At 36.6% G+C, this 21,280-nt stretch overlaps 2 protein-coding genes and 2 pseudogenes across 2 annotated transcripts; 3 read left to right on the top strand and 1 right to left on the bottom strand.

The window, feature by feature from the left end:
- Positions 1-137: 137 nt before the first annotated feature.
- On the bottom strand, positions 138-1,549 carry LOC149013258 (putative long-chain-alcohol O-fatty-acyltransferase 5 pseudogene; annotated as a pseudogene).
- A 2,769-nt stretch (positions 1,550-4,318) lies between these two features.
- Positions 4,319-9,088, top strand: LOC149013257 (uncharacterized; annotated as a pseudogene).
- Positions 9,089-12,682: 3,594 nt separating this feature from the next.
- Positions 12,683-17,522, top strand: LOC149013256 (uncharacterized). Its single transcript, XM_089159674.1, is given in 4 exon segments — positions 12,683-13,713; positions 13,716-15,479; positions 15,684-16,121; positions 17,286-17,522. Coding segments are annotated over 3 exon segments (3,087 nt in total). The 5' UTR covers positions 12,683-12,803; the 3' UTR covers positions 16,097-16,121; positions 17,286-17,522.
- A 1,544-nt stretch (positions 17,523-19,066) lies between these two features.
- LOC149013255 (uncharacterized) lies at positions 19,067-20,098 on the top strand. Its single transcript, XM_089157717.1, has one exon. The coding sequence runs from the start codon at positions 19,067-19,069 to the stop codon at positions 20,096-20,098; it is 1,032 nt and encodes a 343-aa protein (XP_089013843.1).
- Positions 20,099-21,280: the final 1,182 nt, after the last annotated feature.

The following is a 21,280-nucleotide window of genomic DNA, read 5'->3' as shown; positions in this document are numbered from 1 at the left end:
TTGTGCTCTTGTATTTCTTTTTATTATTTTCGGTAACGGATTTATTCACTCATCCAATAAAAACTCACAACAGCATATTGACAAGAACAGAATTTGATGTTTCGCTTCACTATTACAACTCTCAATAAACAAAGGTGTTATCAAAGAGTAATATAAATGCATACTGAGATCACAAAAATATTTGTATGAGCAAAAGCATACTGAGATTACAGTAGTATTTATATGAGCACAATCTATTGGGTATTCTCATTTTCTTCTAGTTTGTTTTGTGCTCGAACAATAAAATTGGTAATGTGACATGGTTCTTTAGGGACTGAGATGCTGCCCTTTCGGTTCCATAGATCCATAGCCCGGTTGCTACCTTCTACAAAAGCATCATTTATCTTTTATAGCAAAAATGGAGAAACCAATGAATAGACTCAATGCTTGGAAGTGTTTAATGACAATAGTACTGATGACATGGGTTTAAATTTCTCTCTCATATACTCTAGCAAAGCCAGAAGCTCGTTGAAGGTCTTCACATCTGTGCCACTTCTAACGATGGGTGGTAGAAAGAGCCATACAGTAGTAACAGCCACAAATGCAACAGTCAAGGGGCACGAAACTGCAGGATGTAATCGCCGAGTGAAAGCCTTTTTTGCTGCAACCTCCACAGCAGTGCAGATCCCATGTAAAATAAAGTACCATGTGACCTCCCATGAAGGACCAGAACTTGTGTAGTAATAGAAGACAAGCTCATGCATGAGTCCAGACACAAGGAATGTGGCTAGTATGGCTGGAACTGCTGCCCACTTCTGATTCAACAAACTCATAGAGATCTCCCTAACAGGGTTGTATATGGTGGGTCTTAGGATGTTTGAAACCACAAGGTTCCATCTCCTTCCCCAAAAATCTTGCAGTGAAGTTGCCAAGTATGGCTTTTTTGATTGTGGTTCAAGGTCAACACCAAGCAGGAGTCTAGAAGTAGCAGCACCAGCAATAAATAGAGCTTCCAGAGACAGGTAAATGTAGCAGCCATAAACGGCCATCAAGATCTTTGGATGTAAATGAGATTTGTGGTAAAAATAGATATATAAAACTAGAGCTTGAAGAATACAATTAACTGCAAAAGCTACAATGGTTGGACTTGAATTGGGTTCAGATGGGCAGCCATGTTTGACCTCGATTGGAAGGAAAGCTTCACAAATGAAACGCAGGAGTGATTTTGGTGGGTTAGATGATAAAGGGCCTTTGTCAAAGGAGAAGAGGAGGAGATTGAAGTTAGCAAGCCAAGTGATGAGGAAAGCTGAGGTTGATCTGAGAGTTGGAGATGTGAAGTTGGATGGTTGGAGGGTGAAGAGGTATAGGAAAGGAAGGAGAATGAGAAGCCTGAAGAATCCTTTTGGGATCTTTCTTACTACAAAGTAACAGAAGGAGAGAGACGAGAAAAGTATCAAACCAACCCTTATCAGATTATGGATCTCGGAAGCCATTGATGGTGGTTATGGATCTCAGTAGTAGCTTCTCCATTTCTCTGTGTTTTTACATTCTCTTATATGAACACACCGATCTTCTTGGCATGTGATGGGTTTGTGTTTCTGTGCCCAAGTCAGTCTTTGGCGTTATCAATAAGGGTCAAGTCTCCTAGAATGTTTGACTTGCTTAATGAGAAACTACTTTGTTAATTTTCCACACCCACCAAACAAACTTTGAAATCCTTGCCGATGCTTAGAACTTTCAAAAGGTTTTCTGCACCGTGAAGTCTGGGCAACCTTCTCAGCAGAAAAAGATAAAATAAGTACCAAAAAAAAATAAAAAATAAAAAAAAAAATATATATATATATAAAAGAGAAGAAAGACAATGGAGGTGAAGTTTCGTTGTGATGATGATGGCCATGGGAGACGTGATGACTTCAAATGCGTTGTGGAATCTAATGAGTCAACTCCTTTTAACAGCCTAAATTTGTCGACCACTACCAGCCCATCAAGCAATTCTTTATTCGTCTCTTCAAATATTATGAATAGATGAGATCTGAAGAAGATTACAAATTAATGATTTCTTAGCAGGCTTCACACGGTCCTTGGTTTCACACGGATCCTTGGTGGAGAAAGTAACACAACTGGTCAATCAATGGCATGATGGGACGGCTACTGAGCTTGCAATCACTAATTTAACCGCATTATGGTTATTCTGGAAAGCCTACACCAGCTTTTTCGAGTCAAATAAAGTGCAAATTCAAAACTTGTGCAATCTCATCAAATGGGTGGCTCCTATTCCTTCACCTACAAAATTGAATGTTAGTGGGCCCCTCTTTAAAGATTGAACGGTTGTGGTCTATGGAGGTATTGCAAGAGATCATTGGGGTCGTATGCTCTTCTGCTTTGGAAGGGGAATCGAAGCTTAGGACATCCTCACTGTTGAAGCTTTGGTAATACGACAAGCTTTAATTTGGGTTATTGATTTAAAGTGTCAAAGATCAAAATGAAGTCTAACAACCAAACTCTCATTTGTTTTCTAAAAAATCACTTCTCTGAAGCACCCTAAAAGATATACCCAATTATAGTAGACATCTTACATCTCTCGACGTCATTCTAGACTATCTCCTTCATGCATGTTCTTGGCAATGCCAATATGATAGCGGATACTCTAGTCAATGATAGTGTTCTTACACAAGAGGCCTTCTTAACTATCAATACAATACCCCACCCTCTCATCTTTTCTGGCTTTTATTGGTTGATATTCTAGGACTAGGTTGTAATAGAGGTTTTTCATTTAAATAAAATAAACTCCTTTCTACCAAAAACAACGAAATATTAGTAGTTATGAACTGAGATTGAATACATCATTGAAATATTTTTATTTTCAGAGAAAATCTTAAGGAGATCTCAAGATAATTACTGAAAAGCACAAATAGTTCAAAACTATATCAAATTGGCAATGATCCCTCAAAATGTCTCTTAAATTTGCACAATCATACACTGTATTAGTAAATTCTGTTAAGTCTTTTTTTTTCGTAGAAAAATTCTTGTAAGTCATAATTAAGTAATTTTATAATTCCTATACTGCCTTTATTCTCTTGTAACTTCCTAATTTTACCTTGAGTAAAATAAAATCTTAACTTTCATCTTCTTTCTTCTTCTTCTGTTTGTAATTTTATATTATAAAATAGAGAATTTTTACTCTGTTTTATAATATAATTTAGGATATATTTATCAATTTTTCCAACTAATTAACCGTAGTAATGGAAAAAAAAGAGAGCAACTCCAAATTTGACATAGTTTTAAAATGCTTTTGTTTTAATTATCTTGTACCATCATTGGAAATTTTACATCATTTTTCAAAGTACCCAGTTGACAATTTTAATGTATATCCATGTCCATTCAATTCAACTCTTTTAACTCTTAAATACTCTACAAGAGAGAAAAATAAAAAGTGTTTCACTTATGGGCAGGATGACGTGGGAATCCAATAAACATCCTCTCAAAAAAGAAGAATGATCATCTTCTTTTGCTAATATACTATTTATAAAAATATGGGTACAAAATAGCAGAACTGAAAATGGAAATTAAATATTTTCATGCGTATTATAATATCGTTTTTCTTAAGACTTTATTTGCCCCCGCCACTGTGTATGAGTAGGATACGAGAAAGTCTCAACAAAAGTTGATATTTAAATTTTTGTTATGCACTAATAGATTTGAACACAAAGTATTTATAAAAACAAAGAGTTCGTTTAGCAGAGAGGTACCTATTATGAGGGATACCCATTAGTAGAGAGGTATCTATTCTGAGGGAGTACCTATTAGCAAAGAGTTACATATTTTGTAAGTTCATGATTCTATACATACATGTACCTCTTCATATGACAATCCATACAAGGTCAAATCGGAGCCTTCGAAGCATTCAGCCGCACGATCCAATATTGATCAGATATATATCAACGTCAATATTCCTTTATTATGGTTAGATTACTTATGCTAATTTAACCATTGGATCTATTTAGATACACATGTATTATTTTATTATAAACAAAAATACAACATACTCTTACACCATTTTTGATCAAAACCAGATTTCTCTCTTCCTCAACCTCCTTAAGGTCCTGCTTGGCCTAAACTTTAAATGGATTCAATCAAGATAAGGGCAAGCAACCCAGATTGGAACATGGATCTAGACAAAATTTCATGAATTTAATAGATTATCTTACTGAGAATCCAGACACCCTAAATTCTTTTTAATCCAATCTCATCGCCATCAACAACCCACTTGGCCACTAGTCCCAATAGGCTTAAACATGCAATAAGCAATTGAACAGCAACTTCCACATCCAAGTTGGAACTCAAGAGTCTCTTGTCATGAAGTGTGAAAACAAAGCCTGTCGATCAAGTTGGATGGTGAGTTTCTCTTTCCGTAAGTTTCATGCCTTTTTATTGAATGCGATTGATGAGATTATACTCGGTTATAAGCTCAATTCTTCAGAGATCTACGTGCTAGTCTCACTTCACCATCTTTAATTTTCAGAGAAGTGACATTTTATTGATGGGTTTTTATGCCGTTCTTCTTGTTCTCTGGTGCAGCAGCTGCGTGAGTTTGGTGCTATCACAATCAATAAGATCAAATGAAACTGATCAACTAGCTTTGCTGGCCTTCAAGGCTCACATAACCAGTGATCCTTTTCATGTTGTGAGTTCTTGGAATGACTCTATTCCTTATTGTGAGTGGTCTGGCGTTATATGTGGTGGTCGCCGACATCCAAATAGAGTCAGAGCCTTGCTTTTACAATCTAATTCGTTGGTGGGTTCCATTGCTCCAGAAATAGGAAATCTCAGCTTCCTGCAAGAAATTTCTCTTTACAACAATAGTTTCCATGGTGAAATCCCTCGTGAAGTAAGTTTCCTATCCAGGCTTCTCTATTTAAGACTACATAACAATTCATTTGAAGGGGAATTCCCACCCAACATATCACAATGCTCCAATCTTATGAGACTCAGTTTTGGTTTCAACAATATTGTTGGAAAAATTCCAGTTGAACTTGGCACCTTGTCTAAGCTTGAATACTTTTCATTCCATAAGAACAGGTTGACTGGACAGATCCCACATTCCTTAGGAAATCTCTCATTCCTTACTGGAATTTCTGGATTGTACAACGATTTAAGTGGAAGGATTCCCGATTCCTTTGGCCAACTAACAAGATTAATGTTTCTCTCACTTGGTGTAAATAATTTGTCTGGCATCATCCCTCCTGCTATATATAATCTTTCCTCACTCACTGTTTTTGATGTTGGATATAATCAACTTCAAGGGAGTCTTCCATCGAACTTAGGCTTCAATCTTCCTAATCTACAGCAGCTTTTAGTTACTAGGAACCAGTTTCATGGGTCACTTCCAATTTCCGTGTCCAATTTGTCCAATCGAAGTGTTTTTGACTAATGTAAACAGTTTTGCTCAGAAAGTGGCCATTGATTTTGGAGGCCTGTCAAAACTCTTTCGGCTTTCATTAGCTTACAATTATTTGGGAAGTGGAGAGGCCGATGATCTGAATTTTATCAACACATTGACCAACTGTAGTGATTTAAGAGTTTTGGAGCTCAATACTAATCAATTTGGTGGTATGCTCCCCAACTCCATAGCAAACTTATCAACCGAGCTGATGGAATTATCTCTAGAGTCGAACCAAATATCTGGAGGAATCCCACTGGATATTGGGAACCTTGAAAGCTTGCAGTACTTCGGCGTAGCTCAAAACTTGCTAGGAGGAAGTATTCCAACTTCAATTGGGAGACTTAAAATGCTTCAGAAACTCTATTTACTACAGAACAGATTCACAGGGACAGTCCCTTCTTCTCTTGGAAACTTGACACTCATGATTCATCTCTATTTAGGAGATAATCGATTGCATGGACAAATACCTTCAAGTCTTGGAAAATTAAAACATTTGTTAATCTTGGATCTTTCTGGTAACAGTTTCAACGGTGTCATCCCCAAGCAGATATTTGATCTTTCTACGCTAGTAGAGCTATACTTGAGTGGAAATTCTTTGGTTGGTTCTCTACCTTTAGAAGTGGGTCGACTAGCTAGTCTTGAAAAGTTAGCTGTCTCTGAGAACATGTTGTTCGGGGAAATCCCTAGCACCCTTGGTGCTTCTACAAGCTTACAAGATCTTTTGATGGAGGGTAATTTATTTCAAGGATCTATACCGTCGGCTTTTAGTTCTTTAAAAGGTCTTCAAGTTCTAGATATTTCACATAACAACTTGTCTGGTTTGATACCAAAATATTTAGGTACATTTAAGTTCTTACAAAACTTAAATTTATCAAATAATCATTTTGAGGGTGAGTTATCAACAGATGGAGTCTTTGGAAATCTGAGTGCATTTTCAGTCATTGGAAATGATAAAATTTGTGGAGGTATACCACAGCTTCATTTGCCAAAATGCCAAACTCAAAAGTCAAAAGGAGCTGGTAGGCCTCATGTTTTCAAGTTGATAGTCATCATATGTGGTTCTGCGGGATCTTTTTGCTTGTTATCTATGATAATTGTTTTCATCATCTACCGGAAAAGAAAAGAAAATAAAGAACCCACTTCCATTTTGATAGAGGCCCATCATTTTAAGATTTCTTATGCCCAACTCCTTAAAGCAACTGATGGATTTTCTTCAATAAATTTGATTGGAGGGGGGAGTTCTGGTTCTGTGTACAAAGGAATTCTCAATCATGGCAAAACTGTTGTTGCAATAAAGGTTCTCAACCTTACTCAAAAGGGTGCGTCCAAGAGCTTTACAGCTGAATGTGAATCTCTTAGAAACATTCGGCATCGTAATCTTGTAAAAATCTTAACTTCTTGCTCAAGTATAGATTTTGAAGGTAATGATTTCAAAGCTTTAATATATGAGTTCATGCCTGGTGGGAATTTGGAGACATGGTTACATCCACATTCAAATGGTATGCAAGATGAAGATGAACAAAGTAATTTGAACTTTGTTCAAAGATTGAATATTGCCATTGATACAGCCACAGCATTGGAGTATCTTCACCACCATTGCCATATGCAGATTATTCATTGTGATCTAAAACCAAGTAATATTCTCCTCGATGGTGATTTGACTGCACGTTTGAGTGATTTTGGGATATCAAGAATTCTTTCAAAAGCCAGGAATGTATCTCAAAATGACATGGCCTCAATCGGAATAAAGGGAACTATCGGATATATTTGCACCAGGTACTGTCTCTTCTATTGACTTGTTATATCCTCTTCCTTCTTTGCTTCTTTTGAAAATTGTGATTGAGCTAGTCTATAGTAATGTGGTGATTCTAATTTGTCTTTACTTATTCCACCACAAAACCTCAGGTGTAATTACTACTTTCATGTTAATTCATTAAATTCTTTATCGCCTTCCAAAAGGAATGTAAGTTTAAGTTCTCAAACAATTGATAAGTAAATAATATATATAATACAGTAGTAAAAATTGTATGTAATATTTTTATTCTCTCCATTTATGCACCAAAATTTTTGACTACATAGATTCTCACTGCAGCCTAATCAATACCTTGCATGGCATGAGGTTCAAATTATGGTTTTATGAAGAATTATGCATGTAGTCTTTGTAGAGGTTGGTAGTTTTTTTTCTTCTGTTTATTAATCAGAATAGTCATATAACACATTAGAGTCATGAAATAAAATTACTTAGATAGCACACTATTAGATAATCAGTTGGATTTAGATCTACAAATATAAAATTTATATCAGCCAGACAACCAATTATCATTTAATAGATACTAATAAGGACAAATTTTAAGGTACCTTAAACTCTTTGATATTCACATCATGTTATTCTTTTAAGGTGGTGAGTCCATAGACTTTGCGGGGGGGGGGGGGGGGGGGGGGGGGGGGGGGGGGGGGGGGGGGGGGGGGGGGGGGGGGGGGGGGGGGGGGGGGGGGGGGGGGGGGGGGGGGGGGGGGGGGGGGGGGGGGGGGGGGGGGGGAAAAAAAAAAAAAATTCTACCATCACTTGTTATGCTTTCAAATGAAATTGTCTACTTTTTTCTGTAGTTAAAGAATTACTAACCTAAGATGCATAAATTACAGAGTATGGGTCAGGTGCTGATGTTTCAACCTATGGTGATGTCTATAGTTTTGGGATTCTCTTGTTAGAGATGTTTACAGGGAAGAGACCTACTCATGAAATGTTCAATGATAACCTTAATCTTCACAGCTTCGCTAAGATGGCTTTAGATGATGGAGTGATGGCTGCTGTTGATCCATCACTTCTCTCCATGGAAGAAGATGAGTCGAGAACAACAGTTGTAATCAACATCACTAGAAATCAAAGAAGCATGAAGGACAAAGTGCAAGAATGCCTTACTTCCATTATCAGAATTGGAGTTTCCTGCTCAGCTGAATCACCAATAGATCGAATGAACATGACAGATGTGGTCAAAGAGCTGCATCTGATTAAGGACATTTATCTTGAATGTGGCACTCAGCAGAGACGATGAACTAGAATAAGGAAGTGGGTGTTTTACAGAAGGTGAATCCAGAAATGAGTGACATCTTGACAGGGATTACAAGATCAAGGATTTATGTGAGGAATTATCATGGGGAAAGTGATCATCTTCAGAAGAAAAATCATTTGACTTTGCAAGCTGAAAGTTCTAACAAGTTTGAGATGAGGAATAAGAGGAAGAACAATGGTCAAAGTGAAGTGAAGATGGAGAAGAAAATACTTGAAGAGCAATGTAAAAGTCTATTAGTTCTGATAGTCATTAGAACCAATGTGGGGTGTAATTCTTTGAATAAATTATATGCTACAGCGGGTGTGCAGCGCTGATGGCATTAAATTTCCTTTGTTCTACCATATTGTTTGTGATTTAGGAATTATACTTTTCTTTGCTTGATTGTAGCCCTGTTTTGCTGCATATTCAGGACGGTTTGGTTCTCCATTGCGAATGGAAATTGCTAACCATTTACAATACTAAAAACTAAGAACTCAAACAAATTTTGATTTCACAAAACAAATTAATATTGTCATTGGCAAATTTCCTTCCTCAACCATCATCTAACACCTTGATCCTCCATAACTAATGTACAGAAATGCAAGCTGTAGCAAAATAAAACATACTTTCGATAACAGATAGGGTCTGTTGGAAAACAGAGAGAGCTAGAGAGGAGAAAAATGGCTGAGAAAAGGTGGAGTTGCAGGGAAAGGTTAAAACAAATTTGATACAGAAACCCTTTTCCCTGAAGTGATAAAGTGGTCTATATTGGAAACATATGGCATTGACTTTCCAGAAACTTGTACCTTTTGTAATGAAAATGATCAGAACCATCTAACGTATGGTGAAGGAACCAAAACCCCCATAATAAGATTTTGTATCAGCTACTTGTGTTAAGCTAGTCAGATGTTCATTCTGATTAACAAACTATGGTGATCATGGGTAAGAAAAATCACAACTGGGGACTCAATAGATCACATTTTTCTACACATCATGCACATCATGCAGCATTATTAATGCCTTTCTTCCCCTCTTCTGGTGCTGCATTATTAGCAAGTAAACAGATTGTTTAGCCTTGCTGGCCTTCAAGGTTCGTATTAGCAATGATCCTGTTCATGTGATGAGTTCTTGGAATGGCTTCGTGATCAAAATCGACCTGAATATCAATGGAGATGGAGGTTTGATCTTCAATCGAAGGTTTGTTAATGTAGAAAATTGTGTGATTTGAATGGATGATTACATGAGATTAGTAGACAATCACAAAGTTATCTTGTTCACACTTATTCCATAAGGCTGTGTTTGTTTGCTGAAATAAAGGTGGGGTGGGAAAATTCTTGAAAAAAGTATAGATTTTTTACTTTTCCTTTAAATCCCAAAATGATAGATTGTTTAGCTGCGTTTGTCTTCGGATGTAGTAGCTCAACTTTCCCACCCCATGCCATTTTAAAACCCCATATATTTGGTGAGACTTTGTGAGAAAAGTAAAAAGTGGGACCCACCCTATCACTTTTTTACAAAACTCTTTCCTTTCCTTTCTTTCTCCCTTACCCCACTACACATGGGACCCGCATGTTCTTTTTTTCCAACTCATCTTTGCAAACAAACGCAGCCTAACAGATGCATCATCAAAGTGGTTGAAACACAAGAATATATGTCTCTTGTATCACTTTTCAATATTGGCACGAGTTTAATTTTAATTTTATACCATTTACTTTAATGTTTCTTCAGAGCGTGGACACCTCTTCGTTAGGGGAATAGTATGTGCTCCGTGGACACTTACTCACCACATGCAGAATCGAGTGAAGCCCACATCTGCTAATAATATAATAAAATAAAATAAAGATGTGACTCCTAGTATATGAGATCTGATTTTGTGAATAAAAAAGCATCAAGAGACCAAATATGGACAAAGAGGTGATCCAACTTGTTTCTTCTAGGCTCTACATGCTTCTCTGTCCTCCCGAACATGTTTATTATTATTACAGTAGGTCTTTCTTCTTTTCAACCCCCTTAATTTCTTATATTCTTTCTTAGCCATTTAGGGTTTGATAATAGTAGTTTGTTCATCTTAACGAGAAAAGAAAAAAAATCATGTAATCTTGTTTTTTTTTTTTTTTTTTTTTCTTTGGGTAAGCAAAAATTCATGTGATCAAGTTTTGGTTTGATTGGAACTTTGGAAGTTTTTAGAGTTGAAATTTCGTATCTCTTTGGTATGATTTTTATTTTTTACTCATTTTTTAAAATTTAATATTATTTTTTAGTCTTTTATAAGTAAATAAGGTGTATAAAATTATACCAAACACACAAAAAAAAATTTGAGTGAAAAAAAAAAAAAAAAAAAAACTATATCGAAAGACCGGGATTGAACTGAATTTTTGTGATGTCCGCGCAGGTGCTACTGTGCGACACGTGTCTTTTCAAATATCTAACGGTGAAAAAATTAATTTTAAATTTTATTCAAGTTAATAAAGTCTTAAAAATTAATCTATCCTCCCTGAGAGATATTAAATTCACAAAAATGAAACCAATTTTTTTCGGTAAGACAGAGAAGAAACTCTAGAAACGGAAAACAAAAAGTAAAATAGAGGTTTGCTGTCGATTCTCGAAACAAAACCTTTTCTATCCTTTTTCTTTTCTTTCCTTTTTTCCGTAAAGCGATTGTTTTGGATAAGGGTTTGTTGCATGAAAAATAAAGGAACGAACAAGTAAGATTAAATGAAAAAATTTGGAAACTTGAATCTCAGAGTGTTTTACTGATACTTTCTGATTTAGTTTGTTCCTCACCAATTTGAACAAATATATTAAAATAGATTCAGAGCAAAGTTGGGTTGATCGATTTGACCCTTGGTTCTGCTTTCCAAATCCAAGTTAAGAGAGAAGAGAGATATAGTGGTAGGATTACCCCAAAATCTACTTGCCCCACAGTGCTGGATGGAGTAATTCTATTAACTCCTCTCGATCTTTATTTTGATCAAGCAAAAACTTCTGGGGTTTCATTTTGTAGGAACTAAGAAAGTTTCAGAGATCAATCTAAAGCGGTATGAAGATTGTGGAGATTTCTATCTGCAATGTGAGTACTGGAGGCAGGCATGGAAACCTCATTGTTTTGTTTGCCCAAAATTTGGCTTTTTTTTTTGTAAATGTATTTTCAGTCAGGGGTGTTTGGTTGTAAATTAGAAAAACTCTTAAAAGCTGCATTCGTTTGAAACCGTTGGATTCATTTAAGAAGCATGAAGGACTATTGGAAAACAGAGAGGTAAAAAGGTGGAGTTGCAGGGAAAGGTTAAAACAAACTTGAGAGAGAAACCTTTCCACTGAAATGAGTAGGTGGTCCGTATTGGAAACGTATGCCATTTTTTCAGAATAATTTCCTTCTCACTGTAGAGGTTTTCAGTGAAGGGTAATTTTCAATTTGAGTTAGAGAGCCTGAATGCCAATAATGAGACGCCAACTGTTCAGGAGAAGCATGCCCGGACATATCTCCTAGTGATTGAAAATTTCAGAAAATAAAGGACAGAGAAAAGGAAATCGAATTCCATTCTTTAGGGTATTGGTGTAGATAAAAAATTCTTCAGGAAGGTTGGAGTTAACCCTCTCATCCGAATTCGAGACTCAAAGCAAATAAGAGAAAGGGATTGCAAATTGGTTACAGAGGATATCTATCTCGTCGGGATGAACAATCTATAATGTGGTGAAAAGTGTGAAAAAATGGTAAATGTGGGTCTAATTTTTTGTTTTTCACATTTTTTTCATAAAATTTCACATATTTTGTGCGGTTTTGAAAATGCATGAGGTGAAAAAATTAATATGTCATCTGATCACCAGAAAGTTTTATTAACTTTTCACCCAAAACAACTAAACAAACTATACTTTTTAAGATTTAAAAGAAAAGTTAATTTTTTCAAGAATTTTTTCACCCTTTTTTTTCCACCCCACCTTTATCCCAACAAACAATCGCAGCTTAAAGGACTTCTCAATAATGTCATGCCCAGATTGCAATGTTAGAGTATATACAACTATATATACATCTCACCTATAAATCGAACGTGATGACTCTTATTAAATTAGATATCTCAAAACTAGTATTGGTTGCTTTCATTTATGGTTAGCTGGTGGAGGTTGCTCATTAAGTATAGAATGAGACAACAGGAGATTCTATTCATATTTCCGTAAAGGACTTCTCAATAATGTCATGCCTAGATTGCAATATTTGAGTATCAACCAGACAATTGTGTATACTCCTCAACCATAAATCCAAGATTTCTTCCATAGTTCTTTTGTCTTCTGCTCTTACTGCTACCCTGCCATCATTTCAAACTTTTAGGCCAGTGATGGGGTTTTACTTGGTGACTCTAGCCCTTTGCACCATTAATGCCTTCCTCCTCTTCTGGTGCAGCGGGTGCATGAGCTTAACAAATGAAACGGATCGGCTAGCCTTGCTGGCCTTCAAGTTTCGCATAACTAGTGATCCCTTTCATGTTGTGAGCTCTTGGAATGATTCCATCCCTCACTGCAAGTGGGCAGGTGTGATATGTGGTGGTAGCCGACATCCAGATAGGGTCAAAGTCTTGCGTTTACGTTCTAATGGATTGGTGGGTTCTCTGGCTCCAGAAATAGGAAACCTCAGTTTCATTCAAGTGATTCAGCTCGAAAACAATAGTTTCCATGGTGATATCCCCAGTGAAGTAAGTTCTTTGTTCAGGCTTCGTTATTTATACCTATACATTAATTCATTTGATGGGGAAATCCCACCCAACATCTCACGATGCTCCAATCTTAGAGTACTCAGTCTAGGTGTCAACAATCTTGTGGGGAAAATTCCTATAGAACTTGGTAGCTTGTCAAACCTTAAAAAACTTGCACTTCGTAGTAACAGATTAAAGGGACAAATCCCTACTTCCTTGGGAAATATCTCATCCCTGGAAATCATTGCCATACCATACAATGATATAAGTGGAAGTATTCCAGATTCCCTTGGGCGTAACACAAAATTAAAGTGGTTCTTTGCTGGTACCAATAAATTGTCTGGTGCTATTCCTCCCATTACATATAATCTTTCTTTACTGAGTCAATTTGATGTCGGAATGAATGAACTTCAAGGGAGTCTTCCACCAACTTTAGGTTTCAGTCTTCCAAATCTGCAGTTTTTTTCAATTTCAGAAAACCACTTTTTTGGACAAATTCCAACTTCTATATCCAATTTGTCAAAACTTGACACACTCGAAGTTGGAGGAAACAATTTCTTGGGAAAGTGGATGTCCATTTTGGAGGCCTAAGGAAGCTGATTTGGCTTTCACTTGACCTTAATCATCTGGGAAATGGAGAGGCCAGCGATCTAAATTTTGTTAGCACATTGACCAACTGTAGTAGTTTGACAGAATTGTATTTCGGCGGTAACCAATTCGGTGGCATGATACCCAAGTCCATAGCAAATTTATCAACTCAATTAATAGTGTTTTCAATAGCAGAAAATCAAATATTTGGAAACATCCCAATGGGGATTGAGAATCTTGTAAGCTTACAAGCCTTGGAACTATTTGGTAACCTACTTGAAGGAAGTATTACGGCTTCAATTGGGAGTCTTCGAATGTTGCATCGACTCAATTTATCTAAGAATAGATTCATAGGGCCAATTCCCTTTTCAGTTGGAAATTTGACACTATTGATTGAACTCTTTTTAAATGATAACCAATTGCAAGGAGAAATACCTTCAAGTCTTGGAAATTCCAAATATATGTTACGCTTGAGCCTTTCGCGTAATAATTTCAGCAATATCATCCCAAAAGAGATATTTGCTCTTTCCACATTGATAGTTTTAGACTTGAGTTGGAATTCTTTATTTGGCTCTCTACCTTCCGATGTGCATAAACTGATTAGTCTTGAAATCCTAAATGTATCTAACAACATGTTGTCTGGGGAAATCCCTAGTGCCATTGGCGCTTGTACAAGCCTGGAGTTACTTCATTTGGAAGGTAACATATTTCATGGATCTATACCATCTTCTCTGAGTTCTCTAAGAGGTCTTCAAGAACTAGATCTTTCACACAACAATTTGTCTGGTATTGTCCCAAAGTATTTGGCTACATTTAAGTTTTTGCAAAACTTAAATTTATCATTTAACCACCTGGAGGGTGAGCTACCAACAGATGGAGTCTTCAGAAATTTGAGTGCAATTTCAATCATTGGGAATGATAAGCTTTGTGGAGGTATACCAGAAATTCATTTGCAGAAATGTCTAACTCCAAAGTCAAAAGATGGTAGGCATCATGTTTTCAAGTTGATAGTCATCATATGTGCTTCTGGAGGCTCTCTATTTTTAATTTCTATGATATTCTTGGTTGTTTTCTGTCGGGTAAGAAAAGAAAAGAAGGAAACCAATTCATTTTTAGTGGAGGGTCGTCATTTTAAGATCTCTTATGCTCAACTCCGTAAGGCTACTGATGAATTTTTGTCTACAAATTTGATTGGTGTGGGGAGTTTTGGTTCTGTATACAAAGGAATTCTAAATGATGGAGAAACTATTGTTGCAGTTAAAGTCCTCAACATTGGGCAAAGAGGTGCTTCCAAGAGTTTTATGGCTGAATGTGAATCCTTAAGAAACATTCGACATCGTAATCTTGTAAAAATCATAACATCTTGCTCAAGCATAGATTTTGAAGGCAATGATTTTAAGGCTTTAATATACGAGTTCATGCCTGGTGGAAGTTTGGAGACGTGGTTACATCCACATACTGAAGGTACACAAGATGCACAAAGGCATTTAAGCATTGCTCAAAGATTGAATATTGCTATTGATATGGCGATAGCATTGGATTATCTTCATCACCATTGTCATATACAGATTATTCATTGTGATCTAAAGCCAAGCAATGTTCTTCTCGATGGTGACTTAACTGCAAAATTGAGTGATTTTGGGATATCAAGAATTCTTTCAAAAGCCACAGGTAGATCTCAAAACCACATGAGCTCAATTGGAATAAAGGGATCTATTGGATACATTGCCCCAGGTAATATACCTATTCTATTTATCTTGTATCAATTTTTCTTCTTTTGGTTTCATAAATTGTGAATCTATTTTGCTCTTCTAATTGAAATTCACATTATAGACTTCACTCCTATTATGACTAGCTATTCTCCTAGTTCAGATCAGTAAGCTTTTCTCTTGTTCTCAAGAATTGTAAGTATTAAAACCTAAGATGCATGGATTATAGAGTATGGTGCAGGTGTTGATGTTTCAACGTACGGTGATGTCTACAGTTTTGGGATTCTTTTGTTAGAAATGTTTACCGGAAAGAGGCCTACTCATGAGATGTTCAAGGATAACTTCAATCTTCATTACTGGGCTGAGATGGCTTTACATGATGGAGTGATGGCTGTAGTCGACCCGTCACTTCTTTCCATGGAAGAAGATAATGAAGAGATAACAACAATTGTACCCAACATCAATATAAGTCACAGATGCATTGAGGACAGAGTGCAAGAGTCCCTTATTTCCATTATTAGAATTGGAGTTTCTTGCTCAACTGAATCACCAAGGAATCGAATGAACATAACTGATGTGATCAAAGAACTGCATCTGGCTAGAGACATGTATCTTGGAGTTGGCACTCATCAGAGAAGATGAACTATAATAAGGAACATAAAGAATGGTAAATCATCATTTCTATATTCAGTATGTGTCTCTTTTTTTCTTTGGGTATAAGTTTGTGTTACTTGTTGATGAAGCTGAAACATTTTTCTTTTAGTTTGAATTAATCATGCTTTTAATTTTATCAATTTTGATACAAGAAACAGGGTATGAATTTTCTTTCTTTCATTTTTTGGAGGTGGGCAGGTGATGTATTATCTCACGTACTGTTGTTTCTTAAACTTCTGCAATCTCATACTTTTCTGTTTTACTTGATTCTAACTGTGTTAACTGCATATTCAGGATGATTTGCTTTTTCATTATGAATCCGAATTGCTAACCATTTACAACACCAAAATCCAAATACTCAAACAAATTTTGGATTTCAGAAACAAATTGGTATTGTCATTGGATCTAACAACCTGATTCTCCATCCCTAATGCATAGAAATCAAAGTTCTAGCAAAATGAATCATTTTTTTTTCTGAAAATGGAGGGATTGTGTTGGAAAACAGAGAGGAAGAGATATGGCTGAAAAGATGGAGTTGCAGATAAAGTTTACAATAATTTGAGAGAAACATTTTACACTGAAGTGTGAAATTATCTGTATTGGAAAGATATGTCATACATGAAGGCCTCTGAATTCTGGGGACAAGTAATTCTCAAACTTAGTCATGTTGGCTAAAGACTGCATTTTCAATATCTTAGGTTTTGAATATAAATCTCAGATATTACTACCTTCTGTTTGAATTTAGAATTCTTCCACCTTTTAGGATTCTTGCTGCAAGATTTGTTTAAATTCATGATCTTATCTCTTACTGTTTGGTTGGCTTCATTCATTTTCAAAATTCCCTGATTCAAACACCAGAATCTGTTTTCAAAATTTAGAAATATTCCAAACTTAAGGACCCAATGCATGGACCACACATAGACAAGAAAATTCACACAGTGGTGACTCATCTGGTGCATCTGAAAAACCAAAAATGCAGCATTATTTAGAAATTCTATTCCTTCTTGCTTAATACAATGAAGACTTACCAACCTCTATTTGCAGAAATTCAAATTAATGCTCCAGAGAAACCCACTTTTGATAGAAGACAAGATGCTGTACCTGCTGATCTAACAGATTGTAGAGACTTTTTTCAATTGTTAATGGAATGGTTTACGGGAGAACATGTCTTTGGCAGGTGGGAGAGGCTGTTTCTTATGGGATTCACAAATGGAGCTTTCATGGTAGCTTAATGCAGGAGCAGTTTGGCCCTCTCAGCATCTTTGATGGAGTTAGAAGTTATCAGCAACAGCAACAGCTTGATTTTGGGGAGCTCTGTTGAGGTCTATGATCTCCAAGTAAACTCGAACTGTCACACAGTGATCTTGGTTTAGTAGGGTCTGTTATTAGAGATTTTAAATCTGGTTAGTAACTTTCATCACAACAATTTTTTGCGATTTTCTTGATTTTGGGGCTCTGTTAGGTCTATGATCTCCAGTACTCGCTGGCACACATTTGATTTGTTAGTTGATTTTAATTTGGTGTACTTCATCACACATTTTTTGTGTTTTCTTGCGGGCTCGTTGTTTCTAGTTATTTCGGTTGTGGTGGGGTGTCCCACTTATGTTTGTTGTGAACTCTTCTATTTTGTCTCCTAGATCGTTACATCTGGCTTTCTTTATTTGAATGAATATTTCAGTTCTTGACCAAAAAAAAAAAGCCTAGAAATATTTACCATCTCCATTGAACGAGAGATCTCTATGTATACTTTTGAAACGGCAAAATTATTTTGCTGAAAATGGTAGTGGAACGTTGGATATCTTCATAATTCTTGATGGTTGTGTGGTAGAATATATATTATTATTTATTTCAAGATTCAAATTAGAGAGTTCAACAAGCTACTCTTAGATAAATATCAAAAATGGAGAATTTTTCGAGGTTTTAACTTGTTTTCTATATCAGCATTTTTTTTGGCGAAAAATTGTTTAATGTGGGAAAACTTACAAAATCTAATCAATGACCGCTTTAGAAATTAGAAAGTTTCATGATACTTTTATTGCTTTAGACAATTGTGTGATTTGCATGAATGACTATGTGAGAGGAATGAGACATCATAGAGTTGCCTTGTTCATACTTTTCCAAAACATATATATCATCAAGTGGTTGGAAAACAATAATACATGTCACTTATGTGGTTTTGCAATATTATCATAAAGCTTAATTTCAATTTCATATCACCTGCTTTGATGTTTCTTATTGGTGCAGGTCACCTCCCCATTAAAGGAACAACACTCTCTCCATGCATTTTAACCACAAAATTTAATGGATCCCACATCTGGAAAAAAAAAGAAAAAAAAAAGAAAAAGAAAATAGAGATGGACCATTAGGATTTCACTTGGACCCACTCAACCCCCTTTATTCACCTTTTACATAAATCTCAGTTAAAATAAAAATTATCTTTTTACTTTTTTTCCTGGGACAAAATTTTGTTTTGATTGGAACTTTGTATAGTTTTGCCTTTTAAGGGTAATGATAGTTTATTTATTTAATTTTTAATAATATTTTGAACAGAAATGTTGATTTTACCATTAGAACAATTTTGTGTTGGTTATTATTTTTAAGTCTTTTTAGAAAACAAAAAGGCACCTTCAAAATTAGATAAATTTCTTCAGATATGGTGATTGGACTAAATTAGTTTTTTTTTTTTGTTTTGTTTTCTATATTTCAGCATTTTATTAATGGAAATAGCACCCTGTGGAATATAATTAATTTTTCCATAATGTGAAGGCGGGAAAACTAAAACAAAAAATACATCAATGGCCGAGTTTTTCACTCCGGTTTAAACTTTAAACCATAAAACCGGATCGATTTCGACTTTCCACGTCATCACAGAAAAATAATAAAATAAAATTTCTGATTCATTCTGAATCTCTTCGCGGTTCTTACCCAAAACTGATCGAAGAAAACATCGGAAGAGAGATGAAGGCGTCGGTGAAGATCCGTGATGAGCAGCATCATCAGAATCCGCTCCTCCGAGCAAAGATCCCAGTAAGCATCTTCGGTCTACCTTTCACCTCTGCCGTTTCTGCCGGGGACTCGTCGGACCTTAGCTTCAGCCTTCGCACCAGCTCTGCTTCTGGTCCTTCTCTCAGGTTTTTTTACAACCCTAACACCACCACCAGAAACCCTTTCTGTCTAACCCTAAAGTCAGGCGTAGGCCTTTTCGGTTCTCCCAATAACTCCCCTCTTATCATGTCCGCCCATTTCAATCTACTCGGAAACCCTAACCCTACTTTCTCCCTCCAATTCAAACCTCATTTCGGCGATTTCTCTCTCAAGAAAACGACTCTTTCTGCATCTAGTTCTCCATCCACCAACACCAACGATATTCCTAAGGAAAATGGTGGAACCCCTATCAATGGATTGCCTTGGAGAGACTTGGGTGAATTTCATGGCCGCCCAGATGGGTTTCTCTCTGGTGTTGCAGTGATGGCGAAGACGGTCTTGCCGGTGGCAAATCGGGCTGTAGTTAAATTCCGGTGGGGTGTGAATTTTCCTTCTGATTTTGGCGGGAAGAAGTGGCCCTTTCTGACTTTTGATAAGGTTGGGATTGAGAGGGTTGAGCAGTTGCAGGAAGTGAAGTCCAAGAACGGTGTTGACAATGATTTGGGTGATTTGGGCATGTTGAAGGGTATGTGCTTGTGGATGGGCAGAGAAGTGGAGGCTTTGCAGAAGGAGAATAAAGAGATGAGGGATGTCTTGGAAGAGATTAGGAGATCAGGGGTTTCTTTAAGGAATCATCACAGGGAGAGTGATCATGTCGGGAAGAAGAATAATTTGACGATGCCAGTTGAAACTTCTAACGAGTTTGATAGGAGGAGGAATAAGAGGAACGGCTATGGAGAAGAAAATGGTCGGAAAGAAATGAAGGTGACTAGTGGTTCGGAAAATCCTTTGGCCAATGACGTTGGAGAGGAACTGAAGAGGGCAATCAAGGCTGCATCTTCTTGATATTTTTCTTACTGGTTTGAACTCTGTCAAGAATCACAGTTTCATGGTCTACACGTTCCATTTCTTGTTTTCTTTTTGTTTCTTTTTCTCTTTAGCTGGTGTAAAAAATGTAAAATTCGGAGCCCTGTCTGATTTTCTTCTTTCTTTTTTTGGTTGAAATTCTAAGCATGAACCATGCTATATTGGGTGTGTTACTGGGATTCTTGTATGGTGTTCATTGAAGTATGTTAACTGATCCTATAATTCTATTGGAAGCCATACTAAAAAATTTCTCATCACTTGTTTTATTTGTTTTCAATCTTGAAATGGTCTGTAGTACTTTGGCAGATGGTGGAATAGGATCGGTGTAGTTTGGTACTATCATCTACGTAAGGGGTTAGCAGGAACTCCTTAGTCATGATTTGGCAAATTCTCTTCAATAGTTGATGCTGGAACTTTGTGATCTGATTTTGTTTCATCTTCTTTGCCAAGAGGTCTTTCTAGCACATCGTTTAGTTAGGGAAGCTGTAATGGAGCTGCCCATGGGGCCATTTCTGATTGCATGGATGCAGTTCTTCACATTGTTATTCTTTTGTTTAAGTAGTTTTTTGCTTGTGTTTTGTAAATTTTTTAAATGCTGCATAACTGTATACATTCATTTTTTGCTCTGTATTTGACATATTTCCTGCAGTAAGGATATAGTGGCACTCTTGGACTTTGGCATGCTTTTGCTGAAGGATGGTTAAAAATGATAGTCTGTTTTGCTCATCGGTTGCCCTTTTCCAAGGGACTTTGCAGCACCTTAATTAGTCAGTGCTGCAGTTCTGTTGGTGATGATATAGGTATATGATTAGTTTGTTTTGCAACTTCTTGATCATGAGATTTTGCACTTCCTTGACTGGGTTTTAGCACATTTTCTTGCAGGGGAATGGTGCAAATCCTTGACTGGATCTGTTGCATCTGATTTGTTAGATGTTGGTTACATCTGCTTCGCTAGCAAGTTGTCCTTGATTAGGTAGTAATGTCTGCTTCTTCCAGGGAATTTGGGGTTTCTGTATGTTTGCCACGGGGTGCTGATGCAGCTGGTTCCTCGCTTTGATCAATGAGTTCATCTTCTTCTCACGTGGATGGATATATTCCTTGATCAAGTCTCAGTGCATCTCCTTCTGTGGGGGATCACGAGATATCTGCAGTCACTCCATA

This window comes from Hakea prostrata, chromosome 6, assembly GCF_041222555.1.
Source record: "Hakea prostrata isolate BN-2017 chromosome 6, UWA_Hpros_2, whole genome shotgun sequence".
NCBI classification, from domain to species: Eukaryota; Viridiplantae; Streptophyta; class Magnoliopsida; order Proteales; family Proteaceae; genus Hakea; species Hakea prostrata.
The sequence above is the reverse complement of the archived record's forward strand: the minus strand, read 5'-3'. Positions and strand labels throughout refer to the sequence as shown.